The 17,951-nt window shown below is 38.2% G+C and overlaps 1 protein-coding gene across 4 annotated transcripts in view; it reads left to right on the forward strand.

The window, feature by feature from the left end:
- ESR2 (estrogen receptor 2) overlaps positions 1–17,951 on the forward strand; it is a 64,975-nt gene that overhangs the window by 36,940 nt on the left and 10,084 nt on the right. For 3 of the 4 annotated variants that reach the window (XM_086320347.1, XM_086320348.1, XM_086320350.1), the window contains one exon: positions 5,822–5,955. In XM_086320347.1, the coding sequence (XP_086176473.1) occupies positions 5,822–5,955 (134 nt within the window). Of the gene's footprint in view, positions 1–5,821; positions 5,956–13,700; positions 14,070–17,951 lie in introns of those variants that run through there. The other variant, XM_086320349.1, reaches the window with a different exon arrangement.

The following is a 17,951-nucleotide window of genomic DNA, read 5'->3' on the forward strand; positions in this document are numbered from 1 at the left end:
AAGCTGTCCTGCTGTTCTTTCCACTAGTAGGGGCCATTTACATCTCCAGCTATCTGGACCAGTGGTAAAATTCTTATAAATCTACCAAGTTTATTTTTACATGCTTTAACTCACTCTAACTACACATATTATATAGCATTTTGGGCAAAGCAGTGAAAGGAATGGTTGTTAAAACCAGATGAAAGTTGATGGAAACTGGGGAATGATGGTGTTTATGCTATAATTTCTTGCATTTAGTTTTCTTTTGAAGATGGTGAAACCACTTTTTAACTGACTTAGTGAACTGTACATGGAGGGAAAGCTGGAATGTACAGCAACACTGAAGCTTTTTAGTAGGAAAAGTAGAACACTTTCTTGGTGTTGTATTTGAACAGTTTGAGAATCTCCATGGAAATTGATTTTTGTCTTCCTTGAATTGAAAAAGTGGTAGTGTTGAGTGTTCAGTCACATTGGACCCTAAGCCTGGAGGGAAAGGATCTGCCCCCAGCTCTAGGCACTACCTCTTTAGATCTTCAGAAGCTCCCCATACACACCTTACTCAGATGAAAAGTAATAGCCAGGGTGTTAGCACCTATTCCTCCTGTTGTCGGGGATGATGGCATTGACAAAGAGCGCTGTTCTAAGTGACGGAGGTGTTTTGGTGGAGAGCAGGGCCTTTGGGAGGAGCTGGAGCATGGACTATGGCTCTAGCAGCAGCAAGCCCAGAGGGAGGTTCTGGAAGCCCAGACCCTTCAGTAACAATCAAAATAGCTAACTTATTGGCCTGTATGTGCCAGGCACCATCTTAAGCACTAATGTCTTAGGTCATTACATCTTCACAGTAGCCCTTTTTGGATGAGCACCATTATTATCCCTTTCCTTCAGGTATGGAAGTGGGAGGTTAGGTAGATTGCCTGCAGTTATGGTGACGGACACGGGGACTGGCTGTGAAGTTCACCCTCTTACCAACAACAGTACATGCCTCTCAGCAGGATAGAGAACTGGATGAGGAAAGAGGAGGAGGCCAAAGGCAAAGTAACTTTCTGCTTTATTCTTTTATCTTAGAACAACTCTATTTTACTCTCTGGCCATTTCAGAAAACTTATTCCTCCAGCTGTTGTTTCACGGTACCATGTTGCAAGGCAGGCTGAAAGGCCAAGCACCCAGTCACACCATCACTGTCATTCATTCCTGCATTCAATGTGTTCCACTTGGAATTTAGATAAAGGTGCACACACACACACACACACACACACACACACGAATATACACACATAATTCTCTAGAAGTTAGCGCTAGGAAGTTCTATCCTTTGGTAAACTAATACATTTGCAGACTTTGGGACTGGGTTTGCTTTTTTGTGTTGATTTCTAAAGTGTTGCCACATTTAGAGTTTATTTTCAGTGACTGTTTCACTCCTGGTTTTTAATACAACAAACTCGCCTTTTTGTATGGGTTCAACTCCTATATGTAAATAGGTTAGTGTAAATTGACACAAATCCCAGATAAAGTTTAGGCCTACCTGTTGGTTAAGTAATAGAAGAAAAAGAAGTAATTTTTCTTATATATTTATTTTAATTAGACTCACATTAGAAGAGAAGAATTTATAGAAGTTGTGTGTATTTGAGTGTAGAAGAGGAGTTCTTGGGAATTGTAAGTGCATTCACATCCAACAGGCATTTTTCTTTGAGTGTCTACTAGTTATTTTTTGTTGCAGGTTCTACTTGTTTTGAGCACTCTGTAAAGTCTAGAATTTCAAGTCTCAGATTCTTAGTACATCTATTATATATACAGCATAAATATATTTTAGTGTGATGGGTATATATCTGGAGGAGTTGCTTATTCAAGCATGTTTAAACATTTTTGACAATTCCAAAAGTCAAATTATTTACCATAAAGGAGTTCTAATGGGAATCTTTTCTGCAATGTGAATAAAACTTTTTCACACTACTTGAAAGTAACTGTCTTTTGGTGGACTGTCCTGTCGGAGTTCCTCTATGTGGTAGTATGACCATTTAAGCAGTGAACACAACTAAATTAGCCTATTTATTTGTGGAGACTGAGACTATAATTTCTGTTTCCCTTTATTCTTGTTGAGGCTTCTGCAGTGAAAAAACTTGAACCTACTGAGGATGAGAGAAAAATCCAGGTATCTCAGCTTATTTCTAACAAGGTCGCTATTTAGGTAATCACTAGAATCCCAATTCATATGAAGATCTACCAGAGAATTTGAACTTCTACTTATTCGAGAAATCGTATATGCTAAGACATTATGTGTCCTTAACATCAGCGGAGCCACCAGGGAAGGGAAAACTGTCAAATGTTATTACAGAGTCAGAGGAAGTGGATGTTTATGGAGTTCTGTGGACTGACAAATGTAAATGTGCTGAGTTTTCATTCATGTTAGGTATTTTTATATTGAATTTTCTTCAAGAGACCCACAGAATTTTCACTTCTAAATTTTTATTTCCCCTTTGTACTCAGATCATTCCACCTTAGTTGAATATTAAAGTCCTTCCCATGTGTCTCCCAACCCCATTGCCTCTCACACAGGTAGACGAGTTGTGGTTCATTAGCCACATGTGTACTGTCAGTACAAAGCAGCGAGCCCCAAAGGACATCTCTTTCAAGATGTCCTTGGCATCAAATGGAATATTTTTATTTTGTTATCAAATAATAGTCTGCTTGAAACTACTACTTTTGTTTTTATTTAGCACTGGTTTATGGGTAAACGGGCTTCCCTGGTAGCTCAGCTGGTAAGAAATCTACCTGCAATGCAGGAGACCCTGGTTCAATTCCTGGGTCAGGAAGATCCCCTGGAGAAGGGATAGGCTACCCACTCTAGTATTCTTGTTCTTCCTTGGTGGCTCAGCTGGGTTCAATCCCTGGGTTGGGAAGATCCCCTGGAGAAAGGAACAACTACCCACTCCAGTATTCTGGCCTGGAGAATTCCATGGACTATATACTCCATGAGGTTGCCGAAGAGTCTGACACGAGTGACTGACTTTCACTTTTTCACTTTCACTGTGGATTAATGGGGTGTAAAAGTAAATTTCCATGAGTGGTTTTGTTTGATATATTGTTTTGATATTTTAATACCCAACTCATATACCTACTAGATTGACAACTCATATACCCAACTGGTTGAATTCAAATCTTTTAAACCTGTCCTAATATCTTACTCATAAATCAGTGTCAATCCATAGTTACTTACAGGGTAAATGAAATAGGTCTTGTTGATATTTTAAAGTCCTTACTCACTATTCTGTATAATTCATCTTAAAGTAGAACTTTAATTAGGGTGTCCTTTATAAAGTAAGGGCTTCCCTGATAGCTCAGTTGGTAAAGAATCTGCCTGCAATGCAGGAGACCCCAGTTCCATTCTTGGGTCAGGAAGATCTGCTGGAGAAGGAATAGGCTACCTACTCCAGTATTCTTGGGCTTCCCTTGTGACTCAGTTAGTAAAGAATCTGCCTGCAATGCAGGAGACCTGGATTTGATCCCTGGGTTAGGAAGATCCCCTGGAGAAGGGAAAGGCTACCCACTCCAGTATTCTGGCCTGAAGAATTCCATGGACTGTGTAGTCCATGGGGTCGCAAAGAGTTGGGCACGACTGAGAGACTGTCACTTTATAAAGTATTTTACCTCATTGCCTCTATGTTTCTCATATTTCTTTTCTAAAAATTTGTTTGATTTCTACAGCCTGTGAAGTGAATATAAATATTCTAACCTTGCCTGCCCCCACCCCCAAAATGAGATGGTTGGCTATCACACTTGCTGGAGAAAGCAATCAGACCTAGTTCTTTACAATGGGTTTAGAAATTCTCTTTTTCCATGAGGTACATATGTTCTGATTTTTGTGAATTGCAGCATTCATCAGGGCTTAAGATACCATGTGATAGAAGTTCTCCCTCCATTTTTGAAATGTGAATTTACACTTAAAATATTATGTATTTTAATGAGGAAACAGTGCTGACTTCAGTATTTAGGGATGTGTTCTTGGGCTCAGGTGACAGCTCCTGCAAAATAGGGTTAATTTCAAAGGAGTCCTCTTATACTACTTGGGGAAGTGGATGTGTGCGTGTGTGCACATGTGTGCCTGTGACTTCTCTGAGTTGCACAAAAGAGTAAAGAGCCAAACTACTAAACTGTCAGTGCAGGACTTGTTGGACTTTTTGTTTTTGGCCCCAGAGATATTTTAAAACTAACTTTTCTCAGTATCAAATGTCCTTAAACCCATCAATTACAATTTCCAATAACTCATTATCCTAGGCAGAGTGATTTGGTGATTGGCTTGAGGGGCATTCAGTGAATAAGTATTCCTTGTGCCTCTGCTGTGTTCAGGGCATGCATGTCCTTACTGGACAGTTGCAGCAAGCTGCCTGGGAAAAGCCAGAGCAGGGGAGGTGGGTGGGTGACACGTGGAGGGCTGGGGTTTCCTACAGGCTTTGGTACCTTTGGCTGTGATTCTCCAAAGTGGCCTTTCCCTTAGAAGTGATTTCTAAGGGGCATGATGTTTTATCATTTAAACTGCACACTTTCAGAAATTCTAGACTGGTTGCTGAAGATACCACGCTTGCTTGCCAAAGTGTGCAGTTTGCGTACTTGTAACTTTGTATAGTGAGTTTGCAGGAATGTGCAGGATACTGGTGAGTGGCCATCATAGCACCAAATAGGAAAGGCTTTACCAAGATTGGTGGCACCCACTGGTGTCAGTTCACTGAACTCTACAGAGGCCCTTTCTCCAAACCCCACCATCGCTGGAAACGTCCTGGGTTGAGATTGGAGGAAGAAGAAGGGACTGGCCACTTCTTTGAAGATCTCAGGTCCCCTTCAGGAGCTCCTCCAGAGACTGAAAATGAAACTTTCATGATTTCAGTTTTACCACAGCTGCCCTTTGATGTGTACTGCAGGCTTTTAGAAGCAAATGAAACTTTCATGACAAAATCATCTAAATGCTTGCTTGTCAAGGACTTACAATAGCTCTATGATGGATGATAATGCATGTTTTGGGCGGGGGGAGCAGTGAGGTGGAATAATATGTGTCTGGCTGGAGTGGATTGAAGCTGGTATTTTCTTGATGCAGTTCAAGTAATTTACTTCAAAATACACTTATACAGTTCATTTCCATAAAGAGTGCTCAAAAGAATTTTGATTATATGGTCCAATGTTTGTCTAAAGCTTTTGCTTAAAAATAATCTTTGACAAGTCAAAATTATCATGTCTCCATTTCTACCTTTTTTTCCTGATTCTGATCTATCTGCTATAATTTTGATTTCTTTGTATGTCATAGTAGCTTTTTTTCAAACTACATTTAAATGTATGTTCATTGCCCCACCAGTTTGTAACTGACCACCAGGATGTGAGAGTTAAGCTCTAGATATAAAGTGTTATTTCTTTTTGGAATATTTGCTTCTGTAATGTTCAGTCTTTTCTCATTAATACTTTAGAGTCTTTGGATGAGAACATGAACTGTCTCTTTTTAGTAAAATATGTCATATTTTGAGGGTTGGCTGAAATAGTTTAGATCGAAAATAATAAACAGAAATGATATTCCTTTAAGAAAACATTTGGTGAACAGGTAGAAGGCAAATGTACTTCCAGTGCACACTGTTGCCTAAATAGTATTTATTCAAATGTTTGGTTCAGGGACTTATAGGAAATCTCCTGTCTTCCTTATATAAAAATTATTCTGGTAATTTCATATTTCTGGGTGTGCTCTCATTACTACCTTGTTAAAGGGTGTGCCAGATGAAATTTGAGATTAAAAAGAAAATACTCCTTACTTTTGATGGTTACCTAAAGCTATATGTTTCTTACATTTCCAAATGGACTTTTGTAGGGATGAAGGGAAATGTGTTGAAGGAATTCTAGAAATCTTTGACATGCTCCTGGCAACGACTTCAAGGTTTCGTGAGTTAAAACTCCAACACAAAGAATATCTCTGTGTCAAGGCCATGATCCTCCTCAACTCCAGTAAGTAACCACACACCTGGGCCATGTTTTATGGGGGAGAGATGCTGTTTCTAGAGTCGGCATGGTGTTGAGGAGAACAGAATTTCTTATTTTACTTAAAAAGGGGAAAATGGCTTTCTTTCTGACTTCTCTGTTTCATGTATAGGGATTTAAACTGTACTTAACTTTTGGTAATTTGAATATAAATTATTCATTAGGTGAATTACTGGTGGTAATTTAAAAAGTGGCTCAAGCCACTCCACCGGAAAAGGAAAAAATGAACTTTAAAATGTTTACCTTGCGTTGTTTTGTGTTTTTTGACATTCTAATTTATTTTGTTGTGGTGTAACTGACATATTGGGCTTCCCAGGTGACTCAGTGGCAAAGAATCTGCCTGACAATGCAGGAGATGCAGGAGACTCAGGTTTGATCCATGGGTCGAGAAGATCCCCTGCAGTAGGAAATGGCAACTCCAATATATATATATATATATATATATTTTTTTTTTTTTTTTTAAGTAAAGATGCTTCAGTATTCTTGCCTCTGAAATTCCATGGACAGAGGAGCCTGGTGGGCTGCAGTCCATGGGGTCACAGTCAGACAGAACTTAGTGACTAAGTACCCACACAATTGACATAACATGATATTATTTAACACGTACAACATAAATGATTTGAATTTGTATAATTGAGAGATGATCACATTAAGTGTGTATGTCAATTCCAATCTCCCAATTTATCCCCCTCCCCACATAATGTAAGTTTGTTTTCTACATCTGTGACTCTATTTCTGTTTTGAATTAATAAATTCATGTGTATCATTTTTTAAGATTTCACATATAAGCAATATAATATTTGTCTTTCTCTGGATGAGAGGATGAGATGGCTGGATGGCATCACCAACTTGATGGACATGAGTTTGAGTGAACTCCAGAAGTTGGTGATGGACAGGGAGGCCTGGCGTGCTGCGATTCATGGGGTCGCAAAGAGTTGGACACGACTGAGCGACTGAACTGAACTTACTTTACTTAGTATGATAATCTCTAGGTCCATCCATGTTGTTGTAAATGGTGTTGTTTCATCCTTTTTAATGGCTGAGTAATATTCTGTTGTATATGTGCACCACTTCTTCTTTATCCATTCACCTGTAGATGGACATCTAGGTTGTTTCCATGTCTTGGGTATTGTAAATAGTGCTGCAATGAACATTGGGGTTGCATGTGTCTGTTTGAATTATGGTTTTCTCCAGATATATGCCCAGGAGTGGAATTACAGGATCATATGGTAGTTCTATTTTTATTTTTTAATGAACCTCTGTACTGTTCTCCAGTACAGATGCTGTAGCGATTTATATTTGCAGCAACAGTGTAGGAGAGTTTCCTTTTCTCCACACTCTCTCCAGCATTTATTATTTGTAGACATTTTGATGATGGCCTTTCTGACTAGTGTGAGGCGATAACTTCCTTGTAGTTTTGATTTGGATTTCTCTGATAATTAGTGATGTTGAGCATCTTTTCATGTGCTTTCTGGCCACCTGTATGTCTTCTTTGGAGAAATGTCTGTTTATATCTTCTGTTCATTTTTCAGTTGGGCTGTTTGTTTTTCTTTGATATTGAGCTTCATGAACTGCGTGTATATTTTGGAGATTAATCCCTTGTTGGTTGCTTCATTTGCAAATATTTTCTCCCATTCTGTGGGTTGTCTTTTTGTTTTTATGGTTTCCTTTGATGTGCAGAAGCTTTTAGGTTTAATTAGGCCCAAGTTAAATTTAAATAAACAAATTTATTTTTTGCTTTTATTTTCATTACTCTAGGAGGTGAATCAAAAAAGCTATTGCTGGGATTTATGTCAGAGAGTGTTCTGCTTAGGGCTTCCCAGGTGGTACTAGTGGTAAAGAACCCACCTGCAATTCAGTAGACAGGAGAGATGCAGGTTCGATCCCTGTGCCAGGAAGATCCCCTGGAGAAAGGCATGCCAATCCACTTCAGTATTCTTGCCTGGAGAGTCCCATGAACAGAGGAGCCTGGTGGGCTGCAGTCCAGTCACAAAGAGTTGGACATGACTGAGCATGAAGGCATGTGTCCTGCTTATGTTTTCCTCTAAGAGTTTTATAGTGTCCGGCCTTACATTTAGGTCTTTGATCCATTTAAAATTTATTTTTGTGTATGGTGTTAGAAAGTGTCCTAATTTCCTTTTTTTACATGTAGCTGTCCAATTTTCCAGCACCACAATTGAAGATACTGTCTTTTCTCCATTGTATTTTCGTGCCTCCTTTGTCCATAGATTAGTTGACCGTAAGTCCCTGAGTTTATTTCTGGGCTTTCTATCTTGTTTCATTGATCTACATTTCTGTTTTTGTGTCGATACCATACTATTTGATTACTGTGGCTTTGTAGTATAGTTTGAGGTCAGGGAGTCTGATTCCTCTAGCTTTGTTTTGTTTTCTCAGGATTCCTTTGGTTATGTAGGGTGTTTTGTGTTTCTGTATAAATTTTAGAATTTTTTTGTTCCAGTTCTGTGAAAAATGTCATTGGTAATTTCACAGGGATTGCCTTGGGTCATTTTGACAGTATTGATTCTTAAAAGAATCCTTCTATATGGATAGTTGTGCCATGCTTAGTTGCTCAGTTGTGTCTGACTCTTTGTGACCCTATGGACTGTAGCTCGCCAGGCTCTTCTGTCCATGGGGATTCTCCAGGAAACAATATTGGAATGGGTTGTCATGCCCTCCTCCAGGAGATCTTCCTAACCCAGGGTTAGAACCCAGATCTCCTTCATTGCAAGTGGATTCTTTACCATCTGAGCCACCAGGGAAGCCCATGAATACTCGAGGGAGTAGCCTATCCCTTCTCCAGGAAACTGGGGTCTCTTGCACTGCAGACAGATTCCCTGCAGCTGAGTACCAGGGAATCTCTATGGATAGTACTTTCATAAAATAAAAAAATTTTTGAAAAGTACTAAGCCCTAGTGTTTTATTGTTATATTCAGTTGATTTAAAATGACTCTATCAGTTGCTGTAAGAGTTTCCAAGTGCTTACCCTCAATTTTTACTTCTCTCTTTGTGTACTGGTAACAGGTCGTACTTTGCATAACTCTAGTATTGAGCAGGAAATATTGTCTGGGAGATAACTGGATCATGGTACAGGGACAGGGTGAGGGGAGGAAGTTAGGTCTTGAAGGAGGGGAGGTGGGGAATGAAGAAGAAATTTGAAGGTCGTGTGAAGCTCAGACACCCTGAAGACAACTTTGGGTACTTACTTGTTGGGTCTGAATCTGGCCTTACTTTTAAGACAAGACATTTCCCCTGCACCCAATGCACTCTCTATGCCATATCTAGAAAACAAACATTTGTGAGTAGAAATAGTAAATCGTTGGACAAGTGAAAATTGTAGGGGAAGTCAAGAAAAATGCTAAATGTTTTGGGGCTTTTATCACCTTCTTGACATTGACTGTTACCATTCAGCTTCTATAGAATAATTTGAGGACATGGCTTACATCAGTGATTAAGTTGATGTGCATATAGGTAATGACCAGGTAGGACATTTGAAACTGATTGTGGAAGGAAATCAGCTTTTTCAGATCCTGTCTTTGAATCTACCTACTTACATTATCTCAAATGTTTGCTGTTGTTTGTCTCTGTTAAAGGAAAGATTTCCCTGGAAAGTTCATTTGTACCTTGGCACAAGAGGATTATCAAATGCCAAATTATGGGACTTCTCTCACTTGCAGAAATAACTTAGGACTCTTTTCTGTGTAGCAGAGTGCTCCTTGGAAAGCAGTTGCTTCTTGTTAGAACACTTTCATGTCTAAAGGCTTCTGTTTGGCGAGGCTCCTTACAGACATTTTAGCCTCTGAGACATCATATTGTGTTGTTAGGAAGCTAGAAGCATCATCTGTGCAAATGGGAAAGATTAAGGCTGCGGCGTTCCTTGTGCAGCGTCTCACGGAGCTGCCATGTGGAGGGGATTACAGAGGGTGAGGCAGGCATGTGATGTAATTATCACTCATGGTGGTAAATGGGTAGAATTTGTTTACAGTAAACCCCAATTTAAGAAATCTTCTTTTAAAAAGTTTCTTTTGGCCTGGTGGTCAAAACAGTTTTCAAAGTGAATATATTCTTTTTTTTTTTTAAGCTGTGCCACATGGCATGTGGGATCTTCGTTCCCTGACCAGTGATCAAACCTGTGTCCCCTGCAGGGGAAGCACAGAGTCTAACCTCTGGATCATCAGGAAAGTCCCAAAAGTGAATTTATTCTGTTCAGCATTACTGTTCAGAAAATGGGGTTCTCATTCTATTGGAAAATTTCCACTGTTAGGAGAAGTCTTTGCTAGATTTTAAGCATTTCAAGTTACAGGCTATTTTTCCTTTTGATTATTTATAACATGAACTTGAAAACAGGGACAGAATCCACTTAGGCACCTTTAATTTAAGAAACCCTACAGAATATATAAAACAGACACAGGCCACAAAGGACAGTGATTCCCAAGAGAAGAGACACAAAATGAGTCCTTGATCGACCAGTTGACTGCCTAGAGCCAGTTTCCAGATTGTAACACGGGGAGAAGTAACCAAGTGGACACCAGGGGTCTTCCTGAACTGAGGGACAGAGTTGTGAGTTTGGGGAGGCTAAGGCAGCTAGGATTTGCAGGGGACAGTACTGGGGAGGAAAGAGCTGGCCAGAGAGGCTTTCGAGATCTGCAGAGGGTTCCTTTCAGGTCTTCAGCTGAACATCAATTTCATGCTTAGTATGATAATAACTAAGGACAGGGAAAGAATCATCAGAAAGGAGGAGGCAGAACAACCCCTGGAAGTTCACAGAGGGCCAGGAATAGTTCATGTTCTCACCAGCCACGGGGAAAACCTTGAGCTCTAATGGATGTTGGCTGTGGTACTCAGAAAGGTGTTTCAGTAGTGAGGTAACACGAGCCCTAGAACAAAGGCTGCTCTGGTCCTTCCAAAGGAAACTTAAAAACAGGTCTGAAGGATCAAACTATTGCCAAGTAACTTAACTGCACCCAAGAATAAAGCTCCAGACAATTTAAAGGAATAGAAGAATATACAACACCTAACAGGGTAAATCAATCAAATGTTGGCAGGCCTGCAAAGAAGCAGAAAATATGACCTAAAATGAGGGAAATGACAATAACTGGAAAAGATGCCAGATGATGCAGATGATAAAATTAGTCGACAAGGACATTAAAACAATTAGTATAACTATATTCCTTATTTCTGAGGAGTACTAGAGAGGAAAAAGCTGGCCAGAGAGACTTTCAAAATCTGCAGAGGGTCCCCTTCAGGTCTTTAGCTGAATATCAGTTTTGTGCTTATTGCAATACTAACCAAGGATAGGGCAAGAATCACCAGAAAGAGGAAAGCATGAACAGGTTAGAAGAGACATAGAAAATATGAAACACACTCAAACTGAATTTCTAAATGTGAAAAGTATGTTTAGATGGATTTACATCCTAGGAAGATCCCCTGGAGAAGGGAAAGGCTACCCACTCCAGTATTCTGGCCTGGAGAATTCCATGGACTGTATAGTCCATGGGGTCACAAAGAGTCAGACATGACTGAGCGACTTTCACTTTCACATCCGATTAGGTATAGCAGAAGAAAAAAATAGTGGATGTTAAGCGATAGCAATAGAAACTATCAAAAAAGAATGGAAAGAAGAAAAGTTTTTAAAAATGAACAGATTATTAGGAAGCTGTGGGACAACTACAGTTATTAATATACATGAATTTGTAGTCCCTGAAAGCAGAGGGGTAAGAAAATACTTGAAGAAACAATGGTTGAAATTTTTCAAAATTTAATGAAAATTATAAACACACTAGGATTTCCTTTTCCTAAAGGAAAATCAGTTGGATTGATTTTCTGAATATTCATTGGAAAGACCGATGCTGAAATTGAAGCTCCAATACTTTGGCCACCTGATGCAAAGAGCTGACATTGGAAAAGACCCCATGCTGGGAAAGATTGAAGGCAAAAGGAGAAGAGGATGGCAGATGATGAGATGGTTAGATAGCATCACTGACTCAATGGACATGAATTTGAGCAAACTCGGGGAGACAGTGAAGGACAGGGAAGCCCGGTGTGCTGCAGTCCATGGGGGCACAAAGAGCTGGACATGACTTAGTGACTGAACGACAACAATAAACACACAAATCCAAGAAGCTTGATGTATCCCAAGAACAGGAAACATAAAGAAAACCACACTAAGGCACATCATGTTCAAGTTGCTTAAAATCAGTGATAAAGAGAAGAATCTTAAAAGCAACTAGAGAATAAAGATATTACATACAGAGGAACAAAGAAGAGGATGACAGCAAATTTCTGTTCTGATGCAAGTGAATGGGGCAAGGGAGCAGCGTTTTCAAAGTACTTTTGGAAAAACATTGTTAAAGTAGAATTTGTTTTAGTATACATGCTGCCAAAGTGAGCACTAAAGTAGAATTCCTTACACAATGAGAATGCCTTTCAAAACGCAAAGGCAGGGGACTTCCCTGGCGGCCCAGTGGTTAAGACTTCGTCTTCCAGTACAGGGAGTATGGGTTTAATCCCCGGTCAGGCAGCTAAGATCCCACATGCCTCACGGCCAAAAAACCAAAACATAAAAACGAAAGAGATATTGTAACAAATGTAATAAAAACTTTAAAAATGGCCCACCTAAAAAGAAAAATCTAAAAAAATGAAGGCAAAATAAAAACTAAAAATAAATAAAAATATTGTCAGACATACAAAAACTCAAAGTATTCATCACTAGCACTATAATATTAGTGGAAGTCTTTCAAGCAGGAGGAAAATGATACCAGATGTAAATATGGATCCATGCAAAGGAATAAAGAGGTCCTGCAGATGATAACAATGTGGGTAAATATAATGAATTTATCTTATTATTTAAGACTCTTTACTTTCATTTAAAAGATAATCCAATGTTTATAGCAAAAAAAATAAATAAACGTATATTGTGGGTTTATATAGAAGTAAAACAGATGACAAGACCACAAAGGCTGGGATAGAACAAATGGAAGTGTCGTGTGGTATAGGGTTTTTATTTTGTACATGAAGTACTATAGTAGTACTTGAAGATAAACTCGGTTCAGGATGGGGAACACATGTATACTTGTGGTGGATTCATTTTGATATTTGGCAAAACTAATACAATTATGTAAAGTTTAAAAATAAAATAAAATTAAAAAAAAATGTATATCACAAACCCAAATGCAACCATGAAAATAACAAAGAATTAGAGCTAATACCAACAATGGTGATAAAATGGAACCATAAAAATTAGCCAAAAAGAAGAAAAAAAAGGCAGTATAAAGCATAGACAGGACAAATAGAAAACAAGGTGGTAAATTCCTAATTAATTAATCCTAACAATAATTATATTAAACCTCAGTTAAAAGGAGAACATTTTCAGATTGGATAAACAGCACAACTGTTTACTACTAACGAGCTCATTTAAAGATATAATTTAATGGTAAAGGATGGGGGAAAGATATTACATTCTGAGACTAATCAAGAGAAAGCTGGAGTGGCTATATTAATGTTAGAAAAAAGTAAATTTTAGAGCAAAATTTCTAGGAATAAAGAAGTTCATTTCACAATGATAAATGAGTCAGTTTGTCAAGAAGATGTAAATACCCTAAACATTTATGCACCAAATAAGAGAACCTCAAACATTATGAAGTAAAATCTGATAAAACTGCAGGGAGGGGACTTCCTTGGTGGTCCAGTAGCTAAGAATCTGCCTTCCATTACAGGGAACACAGGGTCGACCCCTGGTCTGGGAACTAAAGTCCTACATGCCATGGGACCGCTAAGCCCAACCAGGGAGCCCATGCGCTGCACCTGCTGAGCCTGCACTTCGCAACTGGAGAAGCCCCACGCTCCACAAGACCCAGTGCAGCCAAAACAAACAAATAACAATAAAACTCATCCAAAAAAAGCTACAGGGAGAAATGAACAAATCCTTTATTATAGTTGGATATTAATACCCCTTAATAATCGATACAGCAAGAAGACAGAAAATCAGCAAGTATAGAGAAGACTTGAATAACACTGCCAGCCAACTTTACCTAATTGACATTTTAAAAGCACTCAACCCCCAAACAGCAGAAGACACATTTTCTGTAAGTGTTCATTGAATTATTTACCAGGATAGACCATATTCTGAACCATTAAACAAAACTGAATATATTTAAAAAAATTTAACTCATACAAAGTATTTTCTTTGACACTATCTAACTAAATTAGAAGTTAATATTAGAAAGATCTTGGAAAATTTCCAAACACTTGGAAACCAAATAACATATATCTAAATAATCTGTAGACCACAGGAAAAATAATCAAAATTAGCATTTTTAACTAACGGAAAATAAAAGTAGAACACAGCCAAATTTGGGCTTGCAACTTACTCAACAGTTGAGGGAAATTTATAGCACTCAAGGCTCATATTCCAATAAAAGGAACCTCTCAAATTTTTTCTCGTTTCCTGAGGTAAGCTTATATTGCTATAAACTTCCTTCTTAGAATTGTTTTTGTGGCATCCCATAGATTTCACATCCTGTGTTTCCATTTTCATTTGTCTCCAGGTATATTTTTATTTCCTCTTTGATTTCTTCAGTGACCCATTGACTTTTTAGTAGTAGCTCTTTAGACTGTGTGTTTCTGTTTTTTGCAGTTTTTTTTTCTTGTTGTTGATTTCTAATCTCACAATGTTATAGCCAAAAGATGTTTGGTGTATTTTGAATTTTCTTAAATTTATTAAGACTTGTTTTCTGACCTAGCCTGTAATCCATCCTGGAGAATGTTCTATGTATACTTGAAGAGAATGTGTATTCTGGTATTTATGTACACCAGTGTTCACTGAGGGCTTACCTAGTGGCTCAGTGGTAAAGAATCCGCCTGCCAATAAAGGAGACATGGATTCAATCCCTGGGTTGGGAAGATCCCCTGGAGAAAGAAATGGCAACTTACCCCAGTATTGTTGCCTGGGAAATCCCATGGACAGAGGAGTCTGGCAGACTATAGTCCATGGGGTTGCAAAAGAGTCAGACACAACTTAGTGACTAAACAAAACAAAACAAACATTCACTGGAGACTCACTTACAATAGCCAAGATAACAAAGCAACCTAGGTGTCCATCAATAGATGAGTGAATAAAAAATGTCATATATATGTATGTGTGTATATACACACACGCATAGTGGAATGTTACTCATATATTAAACATTGAAATCCTGCTATTTGCAACAACATGGAAAGATCTAGAGGGCATTATACTAAGTGAAATAAATCAGAGAAATACTGTATGGTCTCACTTATATGTGGAATTTAAAAAGCAAAACACAAAAATAGACTAAATGAATACTGAGAACAAACAGGTGGTTGGTGGAGGCAAAAGAGCATGAAATAACATGTGAAAGGAATTAAGAGGTACAAACCTGCAGTTAGTAAAAAAAGAAAGCCGTGGGGAAGCAATATATAACATTAGGAATATGGTCAATAATATTGTAATATCTTTGTGTGATCATTTCATAATGTACACAAATGCCAAATCGCCATGCAGTGCACTTGAACCTGACTCCGAATTGTGTGTCAACTATATTTCAATTAGAAATCAAGGTCTGAAATGAAAGACTTCAGTTTTCAACCTTAAAGAGACTTAGGAAAAGAAGAGAAAATGAAATCCCAAGTAAGCAAAAGAAAAGAAATAATAAAGGATATAGTGGAAAACAATGGAATAGAAAATAGTAGATGAAAATTAAGAAAGTCAAAAGCTTATTCTTTGAGAAGATCAATGAAACTGATAAGCCTCTAGCCAGACTGAAAAGATAGAAATTACCAATGTTAGTACAGGGACATGTAACATTGTTATTCTTCAGATATTAAAAAGAATAATAAGATAATATTATAAACACTTTATGCCAATTCACTTGAATATTAGATGAAATGGACAAATTATTTGGAAGATACAAATTATTGAATCTGAATCAAAAAGAAACCTAAAAACTCTGAATAGCTAGTTTTAGTTTTAGTTTAAGACCTTCACACAAAGAAAACTCCAGGCACAGATGACTTTTCTGGAAGAATTCTACCAAACATTTAAGGAATAAATAATACCAAGTTTATACATATTCTTGCAGAAAACTGAGGAGCTAAGAATAACTTCCCAACTCATTACTCTGACAGTAAACCCAGACCAACATATTAGAAGAAAAGGCAACAGATGAATATTTCTCATGTACACAGATGGAGAAATTCTCAAAAGTTTTTAGAGTAGAATCCAATAGTATATAACAAATGTGATTTTTCCAAGGATACAAGAGTTCTTTAACATTTGAAAATCGATCAGCATAATTTACTGTGTTAACAGAGTAATTAATGAAAAATCACATGATTTTCCCAGGAAGTGCAAAGAAAGCATTTGACAAAATCTATGCCCATTCTTCGGAGAAGGCGATGGCACCCCACTCCAGTACTCTCGCCTGAAAAATCCCACGGACGGAGGAGCCTGGTGGGCTGCAGTCCATGGGGTTGCTAAGAGTCGGACATGACTGAGCAACTTCACTTTCACTTTTCACTTTCATGCATTGGAGAAGGAAATGGCAACCCACTCCAGTGTTCTTGCCTGGAGAATCCCAGGGACGGGGGAGCCTGGCGGGCTGCCGTGTATGGGGTCGCATAGAGTCAGACACGACTGAAGTGACTTAGCAGCATGCCCATTCTTGCTAAAAACTCTCAACAAACTAGTAAATGGGAAGAAACTTCCTTAACCCAATCAAGGGCATTAATGAAAAAACAACAGCTAATGTACTTGTTATCAGGAACAAGGCAAGAATATCCACTGTCATGAATTCTGTTCAGTGTTTTACTGGAAGTTTTAGTGCCACAAGGCAAGAAAAGAGGTAAAAGTACCTCCATCAACATTATAGAGGTAGAAGTAAAACTCTGTATTTGAAAACATGATAATCTGTGTAGAAAAGTATGTGTGTGCTTAGTCGCACAGTTGTTTCCGACCCTGTGTGACCCCATCTGTGGTCTGTAGCCTGCAAGGCTTCTCTGTTGAGGGAATTTTCCAGACAGAATACTGGAGTGGGTTGCCATTTCCTACTCCAGGGGATCTTTCTGATCGAGGAATTGAACCCGGGTCTCCTGCATTGCAGGTAATAGGGGAAATATATAAAAAATAATTTTATCTCTATATGGTAGTAATGAACAATTGGTATTTGAAATTAAAAATCAATACTATTTATAATAGCATAAAAATTATGAAACCTTACGACAAATTTGACAAAAGATGTGAAACTGCACACTTAAAACTGTTAAACATTGCAGACAGAAATTAAAGAAATTCTAAATAAGTGGGGAGAGGTGTTAATGGGTTAGCAGATTCAGTATGTTAAGAGGTCAGTCCTCCTCACAAATAATCTCTAAATTCAACTTGATCCCAAGAAAGTCTTAGTGGTAATGAACTAGATACAATGTTTTTGGTCTAGAATAAGGTTATACACTCTTACAGTTAATGAGGTACTTACCAAGCTTAGGAGAAGTACATGTTCCTTTCTGTGGGGAGAGATGGGATGAGGACAGTACCACCTGGACTTCTCAGCAAATCTTCCTCCACCATGCAGAGGTAAGATGTGCGAGCACCTAGAATTGCTGTGTTATAAATACTCAGTCTTTGATGTGGCTTCTGAAACTCAGAGACAAGAGCAATGTTGCATTTAACACAAACTGTTAAAATATTGTTAAGGTGTTTTAGAAACATGAAGGTGTTGTATGAGTGTTGTAGTTAACGTAATAACATATCCAAACTAAGAGTCATGGGACCAGCCATTCATCATCCAGAAACCTGAAAACGAGAGAAATCCTCCCTTGCATAGAATTAGAGGCTACTGAATCTAGAAACACAGTGGAATCAATCTGCAGATAAAAAGTCTTTTGAAATATTTAAAATTAGGAATAAGATCTATTTATCTAAATAATTTTAAGACTTATCAAGCTTTTGT

The sequence above is a fragment of the Bos grunniens genome, chromosome 10, assembly GCF_055505025.1.
Source record: "Bos grunniens cultivar Pamir isolate PY7600 chromosome 10, Bosgru_T2T1.0, whole genome shotgun sequence".
NCBI lineage: Eukaryota > Metazoa > Chordata > Mammalia > Artiodactyla > Bovidae > Bos > Bos grunniens.